Below are 22,608 nucleotides of genomic sequence, written 5' to 3' on the forward strand. Positions count from 1 at the left end.
AATCTTTTTTTTGCATCTATTCTCGATTTTCCTACTTGATTTGCAAATAGTATATCAAAAAAAATTTAAAATCAAATAATTAGACTTGAAACATATAATTTGCTTTATGCATGGATCTGGTATAGATTATTCCAGACTCCCTCTTTGAAGAATATACCACTCAAGACTCCAACTTGGAATCTCCAATTTTCAAGCTTAAAGTATGACCACTGAGATAATCCTCAATTGATCCCACCCACTTGGATTTGAACCTAAGAAACAAATATGATGTTAACATAAATCATTACAAAGTTAATCATTAATTATTCTGTTGATAACTTACGTAAGGTTATGACATGAATTTAGTTGCTGGCTCCGAAACATCTCGGTGGTTACTATTTTCTTGTCCAATATAATTTAGAATAAAATTTATCAATGCAGTGTATACACATTATTTATGGTTCATATTGGGACAATTTTCCACCTAATTCCATCCAAAATCCCAGCAGGATCCACATAAATCCATTCCAACCTGGGAAAAAAGTTGATCCGATTTGTATCCAACCCGACTTGCTAGTGGTCGGGTAAGGGCTATCGAGTCTCATTTCTGAGCATGGGTCCGATCCAAGTGAAGTCGGACAGGAGTTGGATCCGGTCACACGAGACCCATTTGCCCACGCGTCGGACATAATCTCGGTAGATCCGCTTGGCGGCCTCCAATATTTGAAAACCATCTCTTTGGTACGAACCCCTCCAGGTTTTCTCCTCGTGACCGGAAAAATTCGAGTTATTTCCTCCTCGCGACCCTCGATTAAAAAGAAACCAGGTACATTTTGCTTGATATCTTGTCTTCTTTTTTTTTCTTTTTTATTTAGCTTCGATTCGAGAGATTGAAACCAAGAGCTTGGAGGAACTGACTGCCGATCTTCTGCTAATTAGGGTTTTTTTTCTCAAGCCCTCTCCACTGATGCCTTGCCGCCTGTTTCGATTTCAAACAGGGCTTTGGTTCTCCAGATCCCTGTCTCAGAGCTCTCGTTAGGTCGGTTATTCTCAAAGGCGAGCCTTCCAATGGCGAGAAGGGGGAGGAAGAGGGCGGTCGCGGAGTCTCCCCTGAAGCCGAAAACCAATCAGGAGGCTGGGCCGAGCGAGAACAGGGCGGTGCAATTCGCGGAGAGACAGCGTGGGTTCAATAATCGGGAAGGTATTCGATTCGCCTCTCCTCCTCCATCTGACTTCAAGCTTAATCTATTGGCAAAATTGTGATAGATGACGAAAAAAAGTTTTAGTCATTCCTCATTTCCACGATTTTCTTGTAGTTGTTGGTCACTAAATGTCATATCTAGATAATTTTTTAAAAATATTAATAGGGTTTGTCTAACTAAGATGATGCTTCTTGCTCACGTGAATTTAATCTATGGAATGCTCCTTTTCGATCATCTAGCCATTTGATTTTAAAATGATAGTTTTTATGGTTGATTTAACCTCCTTTCCCATTTCAAAGGAGCTCTTATTTGAAGTGGATCCACTTAAACGATCGGAATCCAAAATCTGTGTTTTTCCCTATGGGACAACACTTCTGTTTTAAGTTTATCCTATTAGAAGTAAATTTGTAAACTGTTGATAGCCACACAAACCTGTTCGTGGATATTCTGTATCTTTTAGTTTCAGGACAGTATGTCTTGTGATGCGGGATTTGCACCCCGTCACCAGCAGAGTCCCCACCAATCCGAGCAGCGGAAGAGAAAGTGTCCCTCAGAAGGTATTGTCCGCTTTGGGTCCGATTCGGGGGTCGAGCGTACCCGGAGCCCTCCTCACGGCGCCTCACGGTTTTGCCCCACAAAAAGCGCCTCCTAAGGGAAGGGTTATTGAGCTCCCCATTATATGGCACAGACCTTCCCGCTACACGGTCGATGTGGGACTAAATTCGGGGAACCCCCCGTAACACAGCCCCCCCAGCGGGGAGGTCTTGTGCCCGGGTCGGCTCCTTACTGGATAGGCGGAGGGCCGAGGCCCTCCTTCTAGCGCCATATGATGCGGGATTTGCACCCCGTCACCAGCAGAGTCCCCACCGATCCGAGCAGCGGAAGAGAAAGTGTCCCTCAGAAGGTATTGTCCGCTTTGGGTCCGATTTGGGGGTCGAGCGTACCCGGAGCCCTCCTCACGGCGCCTCATGGTTTTGCCCCACAAAAGGCGCCTCCTAAGGGAAGGGTTATTGAGCCCCCCATTATATGGCACAGACCTTCTCGCTACACGGTCGATGTGGGACTAAATTCGGAGAACCCCCCGTAACATCTTGCATGTACACTTACATTGAGGGTCTCATGCATGCAAACTGCTCTGTCTAATGTAGCACTCTTTCTTTGAATTATTTCCTTTTTTCTGACAAAAGGATAGTAATATGTCTACAAAAGCAAATTTTAATTTCTAAAACTTCAAAATGCATGAGCAAACAATTGCATCATGCTTCCTGTACCACGGTCAGAGGATCCGCCATCTTCTTAGCATAAACAAGTCTGCGAAGATGAAAATTTCATCCATTTCAAAGTCTTTAGCTGTATAAATCTTGATGACTTGGCTATGGGTCTCCTTTCTTTCACCCTCCCACCCCAAAAAAAGAAAAAAAAAACCTCGGATGATGGAGATTAGCTTTCTAATAGACAATTAGTCCAATGGGTTTTTTTAAAGTGCTGTTTGAATGACCTCATAGAAGGGCTTCTTTGGCTGAGTTAACTCTCCCTTTGTTGGTGTTGTTTGGTTACATTCACAAAGAATTTCATAGATATAATTTAATTTTAGATTCCATATGGGTGACTCGTGTGGTTTGTGTGGGTATATATCTTTCCACAAAGTTTGGTGTCTTGCCTACCACTTATTGTTGCCTTTTCTCTCTCAACATATACTACCTCATCACTTCTTCCCTCATATTCACATATGCTATGGTATACTAAGCACAAGCATCATCGCATTATCAACCTTGCACTCTTTCATGTCATTGTCTTTATTCCTAGTTTTCTACTTAGTCTTAGACATTAGGGTGGCATTTGTTGACCCAAATGGGATCACCAAGGTGATCTTAGATCTCTGAATAATCTGATCCTCAATGATCTAAGATCACCGTATTTGATATGCTATCTTTCGGTGATTAAATATCTCTGGGTATCCACAAGTAACATGCTTGGTATTTTATAAGAATCCAAGATGACCGACTATATAATACCAAAACTACCCTTGATATATTTCATAAAATATATTTAGTAATTATATAAAATATATCATAATAAATTTTTAGTATATTAATTATTAATATTATTCTATAAAAATATATTTATTAACCTCATAAATTATTATTTCTATAAAAATATATTAATTATTATTATAGAATTAATATTTTTATTTATGCTTATAATATATTATTATTTTAATACTAGTATTTATTTTGATAGGAAAATAAGGCAAATAGAAGTAATATATTAAATAATTTGATAATATAAATATAAAGCACAATAACATAATACTTTTATAATTTAAAATTATAATTTAATAATAATATGATAATAATATGATTAGTAATAAATTATAATATTATATATATCATAAGTACAATATGTGTAATATCAACATAATATAATATATATATATAATATTGATATAATATATTTAATATATTGATATACCATTTTTTTTGCTAGATTGAGGGGCACTTTTGTCTACAAATTTTAGCTCAAGATCATTGTCTTGGCTTGAACTTGGATACTCGACCTTAAGGACAATTTTTCTATTACTGGGTTGGGTGGTGATTTGAGAAGTGAGGGTTATTTGGGATCACTGCCTCGTAAAATCATCATGGTGCAACCAAATGCGGTAATCTTGTCACGTCCACCGACATCACCCTTCATCTTGGGATGGGCACTTTATACCAAATGCCTATGTAAAAATTTTGACTGCAGTGCATAATCAACACTGGCCTACTTGATTGCTTCTTTTTTTCATGTTTCTTGGTTATCTTTTTTTCCCCACCTTTGGTGAAGTAGGCCAATAAGTTGCTTAACTATTTTGTCCAGTATAAACCCAAACATAAAGGAAAAATTATGATATCTCTTTGTGCAAGAATTTCAGACCTCTCATGCAATCACCCTCTTGAGAACCTTGCCCATTATCTTCTTGTTCATTACCACCTCTTCTTCGAGGACTCTTCTCATCCACCTCTATCTCAGATGTATAAACCCAGGTTTTTCTTCTCATTCACTTCACATGGAGGTATAATTTGACAGTAAGGGGATCCATTTCTACCTTTTCCTAGTCTTTCTTTCCTCTTCTAAGTTACCATCCAGTAAACATAGTATTTTTAATCTAGCACTCGCTCTTATTTCCCGAACTTTCAGAGCTAATTTGCAACCATGTTCCTGTTAAAGAGGTGCAAAAGCATCTAAAGACTATCAAGTGGTTTTGTACTATCATAGCTGACTAGGATGGTTTAATCTGGTGTTGTAAATCCCAAACAATTATATGTAGACTTAACCAAACTGTAGCTTTATTTGCCAAGATGACAATCATGCATCTGTTGATTGATATAGTTATGGTTCGGAACTGGCCATCATACTAGCACATCATGAAAAATGTTTTTACTCTTAAGCCTTCATCGTATGTATTTACTCCAACATTCTCGTGTTTCTGATCATTATCATGTTTGTTTGGACCATCATTGTCCAACAACCTGACCCATATTAGATTGCAGGCCTTACAGGCAATCTGGATCTCTTTTTTTGTCTTTTTTTGTGATCGAGTAATTTTCAGAGGCATCTTTCCACTTCATCCAACTCCCATTAAAATGGTATTACTCATTTATTACTAAAGTTTCGCAAAATAGGTCCAAGATAACTGAATCCTTGGTCATCAAATCTACTAATCAGAATCATTACTACGTATCGATTATCCTTGCATTCTTATACTCTATATTTAGATTCTTGTTTTTCCAAAACAACCCTCTATGTCTACATCTCATCATTCTAAGTAACATACACCATGGGATTTGCTTCAAAAATATCTACTTTTTTCACTTATAACCTTAGTTACCTAAATCAGCAGAGGCAGGGAGGAAAATGAAGTTCTTAAATAATACATTATGATAATTGCTTAGGAAACAGTATATAAAACTATATCTGAATGTATCACAAAACAATGCAAATTACTCATTTTCTTATTCTTTAAAGAAACACATCATTATTTACCAAAAAAAAGAAACATATCATTGAGGGCTAAGAGATATTGTAACAGGGCACAGCACATTTATGCAGAGATTGATTTTGATATGCAATAAAAGGTTCCAAATTTGAGATAGAGTGGAAGTTTTAGTAGGCAGATGAGATACAAGAGCATCAATGTGATTCTGGAGAAATTTTATTGTGGGTTGTGACTCTTTAAGTCGTAGATTCTAGTTAGAAAGCTGAGGACAAGTGCAAGGAAATATCCCAATTTAAATACTAAGTAGGCAGAACTTTTCAAAAAAAGCTAGCTACTCGGTTGATCAAAATCAGTTCCAAAAACCTTAATTTCATAGTAAAGGGAAAAGTCTTTACTAGTAGGGGGCTAGCGCGCCCCTATATCTATATTGTGTAAGCGTTTTCTTCGCAACTAGCGCGCCCCTACTCTCTTCTTAAGCTTGCCCCCGTGCTGAAAAGCCATATCGCGCGAGTATGCATGTAGAAGCCAGTGGCGAATCTAGGTACAGATGGAGATCCGCGGAGCTGGGAGGAAAGGGAGCCCGAACGGTGGAAGAGCCAAGGGAGGCCGGGTCATTTGACGGAAATGGAAGGCTTTTTCCGAGCGGCTCATTCATTCTTGGAAAAAGAGGGAAATGAAGTAAGATAAGTAGTAGGAATGAACGAACATGTTTCAATAAAAAAAAATCTTTCTTCTTCCCCAATTTGATTCATAAACTCTTGGATAGAGTGGTTGGTGTGGGGCATCAGATGAGGGATTAGCTTCATTGAACTGAAAGGGCTGGTCAAAAGCTAAAGCAGTACGAGGAAATCAGAGAAAAAGGGCAAGTAGGTCGGCTTCAAAAAGGGCTAGGTGCCGAGACCGTTGCTTTCTCTCATTCATTCTCTCATGTAATCCAATTGACCAGTCATCCCTTTAGCTGTTGGACTCCATTCTTTGTCCGTAGGGGAGAGAAAGAAAAAAAAATTTCAATAAAGAAAAAGAGGCTATAGCCCCGGAACCCGACAAAGTCAAGATTTACGGGAGCTTCTCGACTCCCCGAACGGTACTTTTAGAATAAGAATCGGTACTGTAAGAAGCACTGAATTAGACCCCTTGGGAAAGCCCTAAAGGCAGAAGGGGCCCTTGCTTCAAAAAAGATCATGTTGCACGCTTTGGAGCGAAGAATTTTGTAGATAACGATCATGCTCGTGCCGACCGCGCGTTAGGTGAAAATGGACATCGCTTCTTCTTTGTTGCTGAGTTAGCAGATCCTGATCGTGATCCTTGATGCACTGGAAAAAAGCCCTATTGAACTACCTTCCTTTGTTTTCCACTCACGAAGCTAGGGAACTAAGTTCGCGCTTTCTCCTTAGAAGGAAGGTCCTCAAAACCTCTTCATTCCAATGATCATGATTAAGAATCAAATAGCTCCTCTCAGGACCCACAATCATCTATCTTTGAGAAAGATTTGAAACCGGAGCCTCCAAACAAGGCAAACAAATGGCAGCACCTGGGTAAGAGGGCGGCTACTAGGGCACAATCCAAACTTGGGGCTAAGCCCCACTCCACTCTATTTCAAAAATTTTCTTTTCTTTGACTGAAAAGAAAGGTCCCATCATGTAATGTATAAGGAAGTTTCAGGCTGGAAGGTTGCGCCCTGGTAGGCTAAGCCAGAAAGAGAGAAAGAGAAAGAGAATGTTAAAAGGCTACGCACCTTGGTCCAGAGCGAGGATTGGGCCACTAGGGGCGCCCTGAATGAATAAGAAATGGACAGCTAAGGTCAGGCTTAGCCGAGTCTTCGAGAGGTCTACCGTCTACCGCATTCACAGACCCTCCTCCTATCTACCTCCTATGGGTCCGCGGATTGCTGCCTGGGGCGAGGCGTGCCTACCACTTAGCGGAAAACCAACTCCTTTTCAATTGTCTTCACTTTGTTGTGCCATGTCCTTCTATTAATATCACTGTCCTCCTCGAGCCATGGGGAAGTGCTCCATCTGCTTTCTGCACCTTATTCTCTGATGTCCTCTTGTTCTTTTCCCTTCGCCCGCGCGTGTCTACCTGGCGCGCCGCTTTTTAGAATATAATGTAGAATATAATGAATCCTTATTTTTACCTCTATCGGGGATTTGTAACGAAGAGTTCCTCAGTTGATACAAGAAAGAGTAGGAAATAAGGGAGACTGTGACTCTCCCCCTTTATTTGTTCTATATCAAAGTAAAAGAGGGGCTTGCCATCTAGCGAAAATATGTTTTGCAGCGAGGGTCTTGACATCTTTCTTAAGGATTTTTTTCAACGCCTTACAATCTGTTCTCAACAGGATGGCGAGAAAGAGGCATTCGCTACTTCCGAATCGGAGTCTGAATTTTCCTTCTTCGGCACTCCCAGATCGGTTACGCCTCAATCTTCGGAGAATGCGGCGTTGTATTAGAGAAAGTTCTCTGTTCCGAACATTTTCTGGAAGTAGACGACACATCGTCTTTGCTTGCTTCTATCTAGGGTGAAAGGACCTCTTTATGATTTCGAGTTAAGGGGCATTCACGATAGAATCGTGGAAGCGTTTACCGAACCCGAGGTCTTTGATCCTTTCTCTCTCAAGCCATCAAATAGAACTATGGCTTTACAGTCTGAGACGAAAGTCTGACTGTGCCCCCTTCTTCATTCCTGCTTCCAATTTCTTAAATGAGAGCTTTTTGCTGCTTGCGAAGTGGCTTCGTTCGTTCCTTATCGGCACTAAGCAAACTTCGGAATACCTCAGCTCTAGAACTGAGAATGGCAGACCAGCGACCAGTGAAGCCGTTGGAGAAGTGTTTGAGGCAGAAGGCACCCATTGAGGCACCTTTAGTTTAGCATCCACTTTTGTGCTCTGACGGCTCAGCACGAAGGTGCTTACGAGACGCTACTGGGAAAACATTAGCTACAGGCGGCCCGAGTTGGGAAGGATTGGGCGGCAAGCACACAGTCGATGAAGTAGAGATCCGGCCTAGGGTTACCCTGCACTTGCAAGACGGATCGAAGGAGGAAGCCGTGACGTCAGGTTCAAATTCCAGCGGAGATGAAGACCATCAGACACTGATTCTGAGGATTCAGGACACAGTCCAAGAGAGAGAGAGATGGAGTCATCTGGTTGGAACACGACTTGGGAGACATTTCTTGATGAGTAGCTATACAGGTGTACGAAAAACATTTTTGAAAGACTATTAAGCGCTGGAAGAACACTTCAGGCAGGTCCGTTGACAAATGAGACTGGAGGCTTAAGCAAGACCATGGACATGGAACCCTGTCCAGCTTATGAATCCTTATAGGTCAACCAATCCCTTAATACCTCCTATATTAATCACCTAATCTTTCCTGGTCTTTGTGTTCCCCCTTATCATTTCTGAAACCACTCTTCTCAGATTTATATCATCCTATTCGATGATAATATGTGTTCTTCGCTTTAGTCAATAGTACATACTCATATTTGGTAATTAGTTTTTCAGTCAAATTGCATTCTAATATCACAAGTTGCTCCTTTTTTTTGTGGCATATTTTCTGATTGTTAGGTCTTGATGAGATTTAGTCTCTTTTTCCTGCCTTGTTTATTTTGTACTTTTAACTATTCTAAGTGAAGGTTTGCATGCTTGGATAGTTGAACGTCGAATTGCTGCAATTCAAGCTATTCGTGCAGCAGAGACTGAAAACTTGCTTTCTCGGTTGCGCTTGCTTCGCTCATATCTAAGCAAGGAACAGCTGGAAACTCCAGCAATAACATTTTTCCAGAAAAATTTGCCCAACCTGTCAGTGATAAGAAATGAGAAGTACAAAGTTTTTGAGTTGCAATGGAATGACAACAACTGTTATTTGCCTGGAAATCAAGTTGATGGTAGAAATGTGCGTGCTTCACTTGATAATGTTGGTGGCCTTCAGTTTTCAGTAAACTCAGGTTTGTATATTTTTCCATACATGCATTTCAGCTCTCTGATTCTGAATATTAAATTATTTTACTGCTTGATATGATTTTTGACAGTGAAAAAGAACTTATTAGAGGCTGCGAACCTGCAAATTCCTGATTTTGTATGTTATGTGAACATTTGCCCTCTCAAAACTTCTGAGTCTCATTATCGTTTCTTCACTTGAGCTTACAAATTTGTTTTGCTTCAATTTTCCTTTGTTCTAGATTTTGAATGAACCATCAGAAAACCAGATGCCTGGAACGAGAGACTTTTTACAAACTCCTGGGGTGTGTACATTATTCATCTTATGGTCATGTGCCTCTATTTTAGCTTAAAGGCTATTTGTTGGCTCAGATATGGATGATTCTCTCATGGGCTTGATAGATGCTTAACATATGCGTGAAATCACCATTTAATTGAAGATGTTGCAGATAACATGCACCCCTTTTTTAAAACCTTTTCTTCCCAAGAAGCATCAGAAGAGATCAGTTTCATAAGCTCTGGATATTATCATATTCGTTGCAGGCAACTAGCAACAGATTATCTTTTGGCATGACTCCCAAAACTTTAAGGCTGCCAAAGAATGGCGAGATGCTCTTGTCTGTTCATGGCTCACCACTAGGGGTGTACAAAGAAGATAACTTAGCAGCCATACACGGTAGTTGTTTCTGCACTTGCACAACTATTTGTTGGAGGTCCTTTTATGTACTTTCATCATATTTATTTTCTTCAACTGGAAATCTTCAGAATCTGGAGACGGGAGCCATGATGGTGCCTTCTGATATGAGAGGGTTTGCATCTATACTGGTCAGTGTTCTTTTTGCTGTAGATGACAGAATTTTTTTTCAGCATTGTATATAATCTTATCTATTTCGTTGCAGGAGTTTGCGTGACAGAGTACCGGGCTCCTTATCTGCTTTGTTGCTTTCTGACTTTGTTGGCTGCATCCACACCCGCAGGGTGTGAACCGCTGTTGTACCCAAAAAAAAAAAAAGAAGTTTTAACTATTGAATCAGTAACCTCATTGTTTGTGAAATGTTGGAAAACATTTTTAAGATTCATCTAAACTGTCTATTTTGCCAATTGTTGACCTTGGGTGCTATGCAGCACAGGGGACATGCTATTGTTCATGAAGCATCATTATTGCAGTTGGCCATCTGGTACTTTTCTAACTGCTGTAAACCATTGCTGCTGACTCGAAGGTCCACATGACTTATATCTGATCAGTATTGGCATCCTACCAATTTAGCAGCAGGGCATTTGATCTCACTTAAGTGGGATGTGGTTGTACTTTTTTAAGTCTGCTGACCTAAATGTCATCTTTAAATTGAGTGAAGGTGATTAACTTTTTAATGTCATGTTTAGCTTCAGGGCGGAAAACGATAGCATTCACTAAGAACTAATCTACTGCGACCAAGTTGCAGGGCAATCGGTCGGCTCCTGCCACCAAATAGTCGGTTTTTAGCCCTTTTTTCCAATAGCTTCTCAGGATATCTTGTTCAACGCCAGAAACGTCCATCTGGAGCCTAGCCATAGAACACTAGTTAAAGTAGTGTCGGGCAATATAACCTTCAAAAGCGAGTCCCACGGATACTTAGATCTTCACTAGGAGGACCATCTGAAATGTGGTCAATTATCAGCACACTTGTACTAATTCCCTCTCAAAATTTACCATCATCATCTTGGCTATCGGAGGTCACAAGGTAATGTCCGGTCAGCAAAAATGCTCATTTTCGCTGGCTCACACACGCTAGATCTAAATGTTGATCGCTTATCAGAGATCTTTAGACGGGCATTCTTCTAACCAGCTGGCTGCTTTGGGTCAAGGAGACAGTTGATTAAAATACTATTAAGAAAAATATTACGCTATCCAGGAGATTGCAAAGTGAAACTGATAAACAAACGCGATTTGCTAGTTCCCTAATTCCCTAAAATGCACACAATCAAGGTTCACATTAAACTATGCGTTCATCAGTGACTTATCTACTTGAGTTGTCGGTTTTGCTGGTGAGTCCCAAATATGAATTAGTGACCTTTTGCATTGAGACAGCACCAACAATCATTTCTGGTCATTGAAGGTGGTTCTCCAGAATGGAACGACAATCTGAGACCTGTCTCGAACAAATGAATGTTCTGAAAGTGTGTCGCCTGATCCTGATAACTTGGTAAAGTACAAAGCAAGAAAACATTTGCTGATGCATCATGATATATTGATAAAATATATTCTAAACAAAGAGTGTTGGAGAAAAATGAGAATTAATATTTTCAGCATATAACTTCAATTCAACTACATTACAAGCTCATATGCTAAGTATTAAGCATAATAATTCAAACTGGCTTTCTTCTTGGCTTGGACTTGGATTATCCCTTCATTGAAATCTTCATGCATCACCTGAATTTTTTTTTAAAAAAAAAAAGAAAGAAAAGAAAATATTGTAAGTTGATTATTGTTCTGATAACAATAGAAACAACATAAAAAGACGCTATTTGAGCAGTATTGTAGTTATGGGTGGTATTGGGCTCTCCTAAATGGATTATGGGTGCATTTGAATCTTTAAACATAGTAAATCCAACGGAAAGTAGTGTGATCATTACATTGAACCATAGAGGTAAACAGACAAAAGTTCGCCCCGCCATGGATTCAAGTGCCAGTGGCACGGGGTGTGCCAGCCACAGGCCATGTCACAGTGCCACCACACATGTTGCTTGCTGAACAAATAGATAAATAAATTAACCCTGTTTAAAAATATTTATAAAGATATACAACATGCCATGCCCACCCATGCTGGGTGTCCGCACTATCTTTGGCATGGTGTGTGCCTGCCAGCAAAGATCTCACCAGAGGCTGGCACTTGAAACCATGACTCTATTGCATAAGATATCCATGGTCATAACACAGGAAGAGGAATTTCCTGAAGAAAGTATTATGTTTATAGCCATTCTATGGATGCATGCACAAGTAAAATGACCCGGCTTTGTAATAAATTTAATGCATTTAAAAAGAATTGAACCAAAACTACACAAACACAAGAAAAACAATGACATGGGACAAGACATCTTAGCAAAAGTTAGTACACACACGGTGAAAACAGGGAACATAATGTGCAATGGTGGGGGACTGCCTGCCATTTCATTGTGAAACTAGAGTTCATAATTAGCCATGCCTAATATTATGCTATCTTATTCCCAAATCAACACCATGATAAGTTTTCCCACAAAAAAAAAAAAGAATTACTAAAGTGACATAGTATGAACCAAGTATGTAGGGACAAGATTAGGACCTCAGTTGCATCTCGTCGCAGAGCGAGCATGCCAGCTTCTACACAAACTGCCTTCAATTGTGCCCCATTGAAATCATCTGTTGATCGAGCCAGCTCTTCGAAGTTGACATCAGGGTGTACATTCATTTTCCTCGAGTGGATCTAAATTTCAACAGCACAAAAAAGAAAGAGAGAGAGCTTAATTTCTACCGGAGCATGCATTAGTTATACGCAAATGCGCGCGCACATGTATTGAGGAACAGACAAGTTATGGCCACCTGCAATATCCGAGCTCTTGCTTCTTCAGTTGGATGAGGGAACTCAATTTTGCGATCTAAACGACCAGAACGCATAAGAGCAGGATCAAGAATGTCAGCACGATTTGTTGCTGCTATAACCTGTAAAGATCATAAAAAAAAAAAAAGCAAAAACATTCTTGTCAAGACAGTAAAATAGAACCAATAATGTTTGCTGATACTACATAGTTGCTAGTCCATGAGAACATAGATCTAAACCAATGTGAAGCCTTACAGTTCAGAGATAAACTAATAGAAGCATCTAATTCCATCACTCTTGAAGTATTTTATCTTAACAATGGCCAAAGCAAAGGCAACAAGAGCAGATTATTGTTTAACAAAAAAAAAAAAAGAGGAGGTGCATAAGAGTGGTCTGAAGTCTCGTGTACAGAATAACATAAAAAACCACAAAGATGGGCACTACAAGTGCACCCCTTTTTTTGGTACCTAGTGGAGCATGGACCTTAAGAAAAGAAACCCTGACTATAGCAAAACTGGACTACATTTGCTTTTGTTTGAACCAAATATGCAAGAGATACTAGTCAACTTGATTCCATAAGCAATATAAGGAAAGCCTGGACTTCCAAATTTAAACACATCAATCTAAGTTGTTTGAAATAGGAGAGATGCTAGAAAAGCATTATGAACTTAACAGAATACACATCTTTGTTTTCAATGGACACTCAAGAAGTTACTGTTTCTTAGAGAAAAATTACCAACTTGAATACCCCATGGCAACAAATATATATCCCATTAATTCCTTATTTTCTAAGATCCACGATCCGCTATAAAACAACTGCTTCAGCCAAGTCATAGCCAATAATTTTCATGTTATTTAACTTGGAAAAAGTGGACACAAGTGGCTTAATATACATGCGCACATCTCTTTACCTATTTGCCAATTCATACAGCTGCCGGATCAAATAGAGATAAATGTCCATGAACTGAAAATGTTTTCAATATCACAAGGGGCACAGCATAGAACACCACCTTTCTCCTCTTCATGCACATCTCATTACTTATTGGCATGCCCTTTCAAGAATTGTTTATTGGTAGATCAAATAATGATTAGCATCAGAAAACTCAAATTGCTTCAAGGATCCAGGACATAAAAGCATTTACCTATTTACAGATTCCTACATACTGTAGATCAAGTAGATATGGATCTCCAAAAACTGAAGTCCTTTGCGGTATAGGACCTGGCTCTGAAAACCAGAACATGGAGTGCAGCAAAAGAAACTGGCTTCCTGTTTATGCACATATCCCATTACCTATTGGTAGATATCATGCCCTACCAGATCATTTGGAACAGAATATAGAAGTACAAGGTTCCTTCTAAATTATCATACATACTAGAATTAGGTTCCCTTGCCTATAAGCTCCATTTTCAGATTCATTGAAAAAGGTAGGAAGCAGCCATGATTAGCATAAGTTCTCAAATGTACAGCAGGCTTCTACAAAATTAGAGAAACAATCATGCTTGAGGCAGTGGAAATAATGTTATGCAACAGTTGATTTTTCTTTAAAAAAACTCGAGAATATCATTTAAAAATTAACAGAAGAAACAAAGTTGTTAAACAGTCAATTTTTGTTGTTTGTACAGCATAAATTAATTATCATAAATTAAAAAGAAGAAATTAATTTATGTCTGACACCAGGAGAGGGGAGGAGGGATGAAGTTAAGGATTTCAGGAGATTTTTCCTAACAATTGACCAGAAGGTTTTGAAACCAAATACAATGTTGTCTAAACATTAGAGGACAAAAGGAGAGCATGATTATATATGCAGGACTGCTAAAAATACATAAAATGAAATCTGGGAAATTATAAGCCATATTGAATGTTAAAGAACAATGTAAGTCATGTTATTCATTCTCAAATTTTAAACATGCAGGAAACTTTATAATACCAAATAAAAGAGAGTATATACTAACCTTTATTCGATCATCACTGCCAAAACCATCAAGCTGATTAAGTAATTCCAACATTGTCCGTTGCACTTCCCTATCTCCACTTACTTCACTGTGGTAGGATGGCACAGATAGAACACATTTAGTACCATGAAATTATGAATAGATCTGGTACTCTCTGTTTGCAATCCATTTTTTAGCATCTTTCAGCAATGTAGTACACTTTACAAATATAGGTGTCTTATTTGAACAGTGCACTCTGAAGTGCTAATTTCCAGTTCATGGAAAGCAGATCCTAATGTATTTAGCATGGAAATTTGAATTTCCTCATGGGAAGAAAACTAGGTCAATGTGATGCCATGCATCATATAAGCTACTTAAATATGTAATGTAGGACATATCTCATCCCCACAGATAAGTAATGCTTTCTGGGAAGTTCAAATAATGCTTTTTTTCTTTTTTTAAAGAATGAAAAACGAGATTTTGGGATCCAAGAAAACCTATTTGATACTTGTGAGGAAGGAAAAAACTAAACTTGCTTGAACTGGTTATTCAGCATTGTATAGGCATGAAGAGTGACAACATGTAAAACTGACCATGATTGAAGGTATAAATAAGTATTATTGAATCATATAGCAGATATGGTTGCAAAAAATATTTAAATAATGCTTGCTCATTTTTGTGAGAAACAATATCAACCCACACAATAAGAAAAGGAGAGGGGTAAGGGGAATATGCAAGAGATGTACAACGAGCTAGGGCAAAGGAAATAACTAAGGAGAATAATGTTGTACGGACCACCGAATTGGTAATCTTGCTATGACAACCGACAAAAATTGGCTACAGCAACCCACAAAAGCAGCTAAATGGATACAATAAATATTAGACACATTAATATTGATAACTTCAGCATTATAAGACCTCTCTCATAAGAGCAAGATTATGCTCATTGCAAAATGAGTTCATCAATAATTCTGCATGATAGAATCACTTGATATGCTGTTAACTTCAAGGAAGAAAAGTCACTAGGCTGTTCACATGCGATACAAAACAGGGTAACACTCTCCAAAGGACTTATAACAAGCTTGGACTACTAAAGAATGATTTACAACTTCTACCTGTATGAATAAATGAGAGGAACCACATGCATATATGATGGTACATCATAAAGTGGGAACATGGCATACCTATCAAATCGCTTGGTTCCGATTGCATCAATCTCATCTATAAAAATTATACAGGGAGATTTTTCCTTCGCAAGCTGAAAGGCATCACGAACAAGTTTTGCACCATCACCAATAAACATCTGAATATTTCCAAAAAGAAACTAGTCAGTTTCACATGCTATGAATGATGCAAAAAAAAAAACATTGAATCATTCTCTCTCATAACTTCAAACAATTGTAATCAATTTTTCTGCATCAATTTATAGTTTCTCATAGAAAAGAATATCATGCAATGAGTAGAATAACTTATGAAGAACACATGTCATATGAGTTGCAAAGGACGAGCAAGAACCCAGTCTACCAGATGTACCTAAAGTTATCTTCATTAACATCTAATATCTAATTTCATTTCCTTGACAAGATGATGAAGCTCTATCCTTGTAATTTTTTCCCCTTATATTACCCCAACTTAAAATACATAATCTTTTAGATGTTATCTGTAACACCTGGGCCACTTCAGGCCCATGAATCCAGCCCAACTGGCTTGAGCTTGGACCTAGACCAAACCCAGGCTCCCCATCACTGCCCTCTCTTTTCCCCCTTCGCGTGCAAACCTCAAACCCCATCGCCCTCGTCTTTCTTCTTCTTCTCTCACCAAGCACCAACACCCCCACTTAACAGCCTCCAGCTCCTATTTCGCAGTCAGTCCAAACACCATCCCATCGATGACCTCTCTCTCTCTCTCTCTCTCTCTCTCCCCCCCCCCTCCCTCCCCCTCTCTCTTTCTTCCATCTCACCATTTTGTGCATACAATTGGTAAGAAATCCCTCTCCATATCTCTCCCCCTTTTTATTGTGGTTTCGCTCTCTCTCTAATTTAAACCTAATGTGGGTTTTTATGTATTTAAGGAGACGAGACCACCACATTGGTTGTGTGTAGATTGGATTCAAGGCCCAGCTTCTAGCCAAAAGCTGAGGTAATTTCTAGCCCTAATGCCAATATTATTTGATGGATTAATGTGGTTTCAGGGTGAATTTACGAAAACCTAGGTCTAGGTCTATGTCGTTGGTTACCTCTGGCGAGTTTCTAGTGACACAGCATATTCCTTTGAAGCCCTCATATTCAAGAGTTTCCAAAAAGACCGATATCATAATTTTTCCAGATGTATTTTGATAGTTGAGGGCTATTATGCTGTAGGAAAAGCCTACAACTAAATCGATGGGGTCCATCGGGATCATTCAGTTTCCAAAATTAGCCATAAATTAGCTCTCCTATTTATTTAAAAATATTTTTCACTAAGTTTCATCATTTTTGGAGCTTTATTTTATTAATTATGAATATTTGCATGAAAGTTTGGAGGTTAATTGAATTAAGGGATAATATAGATCTTGATTAGGTACTTAGACCTATTAAAGAACTCAAGAGACTATAGTTTGATGTTTAAATTGTTGTATTTGTTAGGTATTAGAGAGAATTTGTTTTGAGTGGAGGAAGTCTTTGTTGGACTTAGCGTGTTCAGTAAGTAACCTTGTACCTAAAATGGAGTTGCAACTCCATCCTTTCTAAAGCATGTATTTGTTAACCATTTTATAAAAAATTTGAAATGGAATAACTGTTGTATTTGTGTGATGCTTTATCCTCTAAAATATTGTACCTTGTATTTTTTTTAGAAGTACTTATGTAATTTGTAATATCTCATGATTTGAAGAATATTGTTATGAAGAACTCCATTCCAGAATTACTTGCTTTAATTTCCATCAAATTGCATTTATGTCAATTAGTTTGTAAATACTTTTGAAATTTGTATTTTAACTTGAAAAAACATTTTTTTTCAAATATAATAATAAGAGATCTGATGTGATATCTCCAGGTGGCAATTTTTCTTTAAGCACAATAAAAGTGATGCTAGCACATAAAGAAATGATGTAAATAAGGCACACCAAGTAATTAACAATAAACTAACGACCTATTTTTCAAATAAGAACTCACAAAGAAAATCGCATTTCGTCGATATGTGTCATTCAACAATCAATTAACATACGGCATTGCATAAGAAACAACTTCAAGAAATGCATGGTCGCTATGACTTAAAGAGGAACGAACTGGTGAAGCTCTTGGACAGTTTCTTTGGTGCAAAAGATGGGAACAGAAGTAGATTTATAAGCATAAATAAATAGCAACAAGAAATAGCAGAATGAGACTGCAAGCATTTTTGAGTTTTCATAATAACCTGAACAAGTTGAGGTCCTGCTAGCTTCAGAAAAGTAGCATTTGTCTGCGCTGCACAGGCACGAGCCATCAGTGTCTTCCCTGTTCCAGGAGGTCCATACAAAAGCACCCCTTTAGGTGGACGAATCCCTAATTTCTGAAACCGGTCTTTGTGCGTCATTGGCAGCACAATTGCTTCAACTAGTTCTTGGATCTACAGAAATAAACAGAAGCATTTAAGTGGAAGATACAGAAAGGAAATAAGAGTAAGAATTTCTTAATTAACAACAACCTTAGGGAGGATTCCAACAAGTCCAGCATATCTATAGAATCAAAAATTACCAAAATTTAATTTGAAAAGTAGAATACCAATCAGCAGTTTTTGTGGTTGAATTTCATTAAAAACATTAACAAAATAAAATAAAATAACTTATACCTACATCACGGAGGTAGAATTACCTGCTTCTCGAGACCACCAATATCATTGTAATCTTCAGTTGGCTTTTCATCAACCTCCATTGCCTTCACTCGTGAGTCATATTCAGAAGGAAGGGTGTCCAAGATTAGGTAGCTGTCCTTGTTAACCCCAACCAAATCTCCAGGCTTAAGCTTATCAGGGTCAACTAACCCAACAACGGGAAGGAAGATAGTCTGAAATCAGATAAGAAACAGAAAGAAATTGTTACCAATACTTGATCACCTAATTACGTACATATGGGCATAAGGTTTTTAGTTAACAAGGGGCATCAGAATCCAAGGTCATGCCAACTACAAAAATCAGCACTTCAGAATATAGAGAAGGTTGCAATCCGAGAACGAGTTTCTATCAGTAAAAGCAGTAGAAAGTAGTGGAGGAAAGAAAACAATCATAGCTATTATTTTAAAAGTCCAAGTATCAATAACTACAGATAACAGCAGGGTAGTAAGACTAAATGACACAGAACCTAGTGTGCACATTGTCACAATTATATATTGAAAGACCAAAAACAATGAGGACAACAGTTCCATCATCAAGGTTATGCTTTTTTCTTGGATTCAAAGGGCCCAATTGAATATTGAAACAAACGTTTATTTACACCAAAATGTTTGTGACTCTTTAGTGTCAGAATGGAAGGCAACTTGATCAACCAAATGATTGCCATCAGAAGTCAGTTAACTTTAAATAGCTTTTGCCAAGACCGCTTGACATTTCAACATTCAGGTCTACATTTAGATATCCAGATGAAGCAATAGGTATGCTCAAGCAAGGGAAAAATAAGCAAACTATGGATAAATGAGGACTTCTAGCTTACTTGTCGTGTAGAAGTTTTTAGAACCACACATTTTCCCTTTCTCTGCGAGTCTAGATCAACATTTGCACCATCTTCCTCAGCCTCATCTTCTGGATTCATCTCCAAAATCTAAAGAAATCAAGAAGGTCAGTTGAAAGAAAGGAAGAAAGAATGATAGGATTAATCATAAGGCATGTAACATGAAAAGGTAAATGTCATAAAATGCTGAGCTTAAACTGCTTCCATCCTTCAAACCACTAATAACATATAAGTGGAAGCCCCCATTGCCTTGGTGAAATATCTTTGAATCTAATCATAAAATTTCTGAAAGCACCATCAAAGACTTTATCTTATCACGCCGACAAGGAGGGGTTACAAACCCTAGAACCTACAAAACTGCTGCCCCGGAACTTGGACGTTGAACAACATGATAAAGCATTGCACAGGAAATATTATAGGTCAAGAAAAAAATCTGACGAAATCCATACTTCTTTTCTTGCCCTTTTTTGACGTTAAAGTTCCCGGATTGAATTGATTAGATTTTAGACTACTTGGTTGAGAAAGTTAACACGCTAGCTAGATAATATTCTCTCTCAAGAAAAAAGAAGAAAAAAAAGAAAGAAAAGGGAAATCAAACGCTCGGAGAGGAAGGAGGGGGGTTTGGTGGGAAGCAGAGAAGAGTACCTCGACGATGTTACCAACGAGGTAAGGGAGTTGCTTGTTTAGTTTGATTTTTTCCTGGTTCTCCTTGATCTTTTCCTTAAAGGACTCCAACTCGAGATTCGTCCTCTGCAACTCATCCTGCCGCAGATCCCAGAAGAAATCAAGATCAAAACAAATTCTAATCAATCGCTGAAAGAGCGTGACAGGAGATAGGAATGAGGAAAAGAGATGGGGAGAAGAAACCCTAGATTGATTTGGGAAAAGGACGGGATCTTGATAAGGGTTTTACCTTGAGGATCCGGACCTCGTTGTCGAGGAGGCGAGAGGCCCTGACGATGTCGTCGGTGGTCATAGAAGCCAGTTGATCGTCTTCAAAACTGGAGTCCTCCGTCATTGCTGAAGCCATTGGAGAAGAGTGAGGCGGAAAGAGGACAGAAACGAGGGACGGTGCGGACTCTTTATCAGCGAGACGAACCTTACATAGCAAATAAACCCTGGATTCGACAGCCAAAGTGCCAACCGTATGAGCCACAAAGTAACGTCGGCACGATAATTGCCGACTTTTGTTTATAAAGATTGCAATAACAACAGCAGATCTGGGACCCAATCGGGGTTCTAGTTGTAAAGTGATCAGGAGATGCTGACTTCACTTTCTTCCTTTCTTCTTTTTTTTTTTTTTTTTTTTTTGGTACAATGATTGCTCAGCGTACTTTGGCATTTGGCGTAGGTGCAACCAGTAGAATAAAAAAAAAACTATCACTCAATATTGGAGGAATAATCTCCTGGTCAGTCGAAAAGATCTCTCCTGAATGCTGGGTAGTATAGGAAATGACCCAATCGGCGGCCCCGTTCGCCTTCCGATATACGTGTACAGCCCGAAAAGTGCTGCAGCTCTCTACCATTCGTCGAAGATCGCGAAGCAAGGGGTTGCCATCTCTTTCCTTTTCTCCTCCTAAATCTAATCGATTACCATCGCAGAATTCCCTTCGAGAAGGATGCATTCCGCCCTCAGCACTCTTCTTGCATAGAAGATGCCTTTCCAAGCTGCCCTGAGCTCCGTCCCGGTCGCTGACAAGATGCCCAGCTAAACATCAATTTATTTATGTTCATTAGTGTGTCATCCCTGATTTATATTAATTTTTGTATGGGTTGCTGAATCACATAGAAATTTATACTACCAACCTCTATTAAACATGCAACAAAACTGATATAAATATGATCGGTAATCAAGGAATCATGCAACAATCTCATGTTCATGGATTGAGAACATACCTTGCATCATAGATTTCGACGCAAGTGAAATCTCCCTTATCTCACAGCATGCACCGGAGATCAATTCTCTCTAGACCGGATTCCTATATTCATAGCTATTATTTTACCTTCCTATTATAGTTGAAGTTCTAGCATAATCCTTATCACCTACCATTGTGCAATTAGGAACCGTGTTCTAACTTAATTGAAAAATTTTAAGATGATTCAAATTTTATCAAACCAAGGTCTTAAGGAATTTTAAACTAATAATAATTTATATCATATTAGAAAAGTAAAGCTGAACATATCATTTTAGTGTAATCTACCTTATTCAAAAACAAAAAAAAGTCCCAAATCAAAACTATTTGGATATTACTAATCAAAACATGTGCATAGGGAACTTTAGGAAAATAACACCAAATCAATATTCTTCACGTTGCAAAAAGAGAAAAGATGTAGATTGAGAAGGTTTATATATAACAAATTTATCCGCACTAGTAATAAAACATGGCTGTAGAAGCAGAATTTGTTAACTTTAAATAATGTCGGCAAACCTTCCCGACATCACATGTTCTTCGCGCCTGTAATGCATGATTTCACTTCATGTACAAGCAGCACAAGGTATGATATTGCTTTTGAGATGGAAAGCTAAGTAGATATATAAGAGTTTTAAAATATTTTCAAAAAACATGAGCTATGATAAATTTTGTTATATGAGATTTTATTACGGTCGAAATCATTCTCACTCGTATCAATACATTGTGATAGTGAAGCCATATCATAAAGAACATATAATCAAATATATAATGGAATGTACAGACAAGTCTGAATAGGATATAGCTATATAAGACAATTAATTACGAATGAAGTGATTATTGTTCGTTTTGTGAGATCAAGTCAAAACTTGGCAGATCCATTCGGCAAAGACTTACAAGAGATTTGATATTCAAAACATCAAAAGAGATGAGATTTACCTCCATAGTTCAAAATCACTAATTCTGGAAACTCGACTCAACACTCGATACAACATCAAGCCTTGCATTCAATGAGACAACATTATACAAGTGATCGCAAGCACTACAATCTAATTTTTAAGTCCTTTATATGTCAAAGTGCTAGGTACCCATGATGTATAAAAGGAAGGTCGAGTTAAATACTTTTAATACATCTGTAATAGAAATATGCTTCTCATGGCTTAGGCTTGGCTCTTGGAGCAATCATGAAAGGACGCAGATATAAAGCAATCATCAAAGGATACATAAAAAATCAGCCTATGTTGAGCATTCACCGGTGTAAAAATATTATGTACGAGATATGTTCAATTAAGCAAAATAAAATCGTCGATTCAAAGAATAATCTACCATACCATTCTGACTAGCTCTAACTGGTCCTCACTGAGTGAAGGTTCAAATTGCAAAATACCGTTATTTATGCATAAGATTCTTAAGTTATCAAAGATCAAGCAAATTTA

The 22,608-nt window shown here is 38.3% G+C and overlaps 2 protein-coding genes across 3 annotated transcripts; one reads left to right on the plus strand and one right to left on the minus strand.

Moving 5' to 3' along the window:
- Nucleotides 1-713: 713 nt before the first annotated feature.
- On the plus strand, nucleotides 714-11,048 carry LOC103710406 (translation initiation factor). Of its 2 annotated transcripts, none has more exons than XM_039127907.3 (8): nucleotides 714-805; nucleotides 919-1,180; nucleotides 8,810-9,103; nucleotides 9,188-9,234; nucleotides 9,338-9,400; nucleotides 9,639-9,771; nucleotides 9,861-9,920; nucleotides 9,995-11,048. In XM_039127907.3, the coding sequence occupies exons 2-7, from the start codon at nucleotides 1,048-1,050 to the stop codon at nucleotides 9,893-9,895; spliced, it is 705 nt and encodes a 234-aa protein (XP_038983835.1). In that variant the 5' UTR covers nucleotides 714-805; nucleotides 919-1,047; the 3' UTR covers nucleotides 9,896-9,920; nucleotides 9,995-11,048. The 2 variants fall into 2 exon arrangements, with proteins under 2 accessions (XP_038983835.1, XP_026661733.2); XM_026805932.4 differs by having other exon boundaries at nucleotides 978-1,180.
- A 253-nt stretch (nucleotides 11,049-11,301) lies between these two features.
- On the minus strand, nucleotides 11,302-20,424 carry LOC103710407 (26S proteasome regulatory subunit 6A homolog). Its single transcript, XM_008796103.6, has 10 exons — nucleotides 20,176-20,424; nucleotides 19,908-20,024; nucleotides 19,245-19,352; nucleotides 18,412-18,603; nucleotides 17,975-18,166; nucleotides 15,766-15,884; nucleotides 14,603-14,690; nucleotides 12,652-12,771; nucleotides 12,395-12,535; nucleotides 11,302-11,505 (listed from the first exon to the last, which is right to left on the minus strand). Exons 1-10 carry the CDS (start codon nucleotides 20,290-20,292, stop codon nucleotides 11,428-11,430), a joined length of 1,272 nt encoding a protein of 423 aa, XP_008794325.2. The 5' UTR covers nucleotides 20,293-20,424; the 3' UTR covers nucleotides 11,302-11,427.
- Nucleotides 20,425-22,608: the final 2,184 nt, after the last annotated feature.

Source organism: Phoenix dactylifera, chromosome 11 (genome assembly GCF_051530095.1).
Source record: "Phoenix dactylifera cultivar Ajwa chromosome 11, Ajwa_hap1_PhDact_Kaust_v1.1, whole genome shotgun sequence".
Classification (NCBI taxonomy): Eukaryota; Viridiplantae; Streptophyta; class Magnoliopsida; order Arecales; family Arecaceae; genus Phoenix; species Phoenix dactylifera.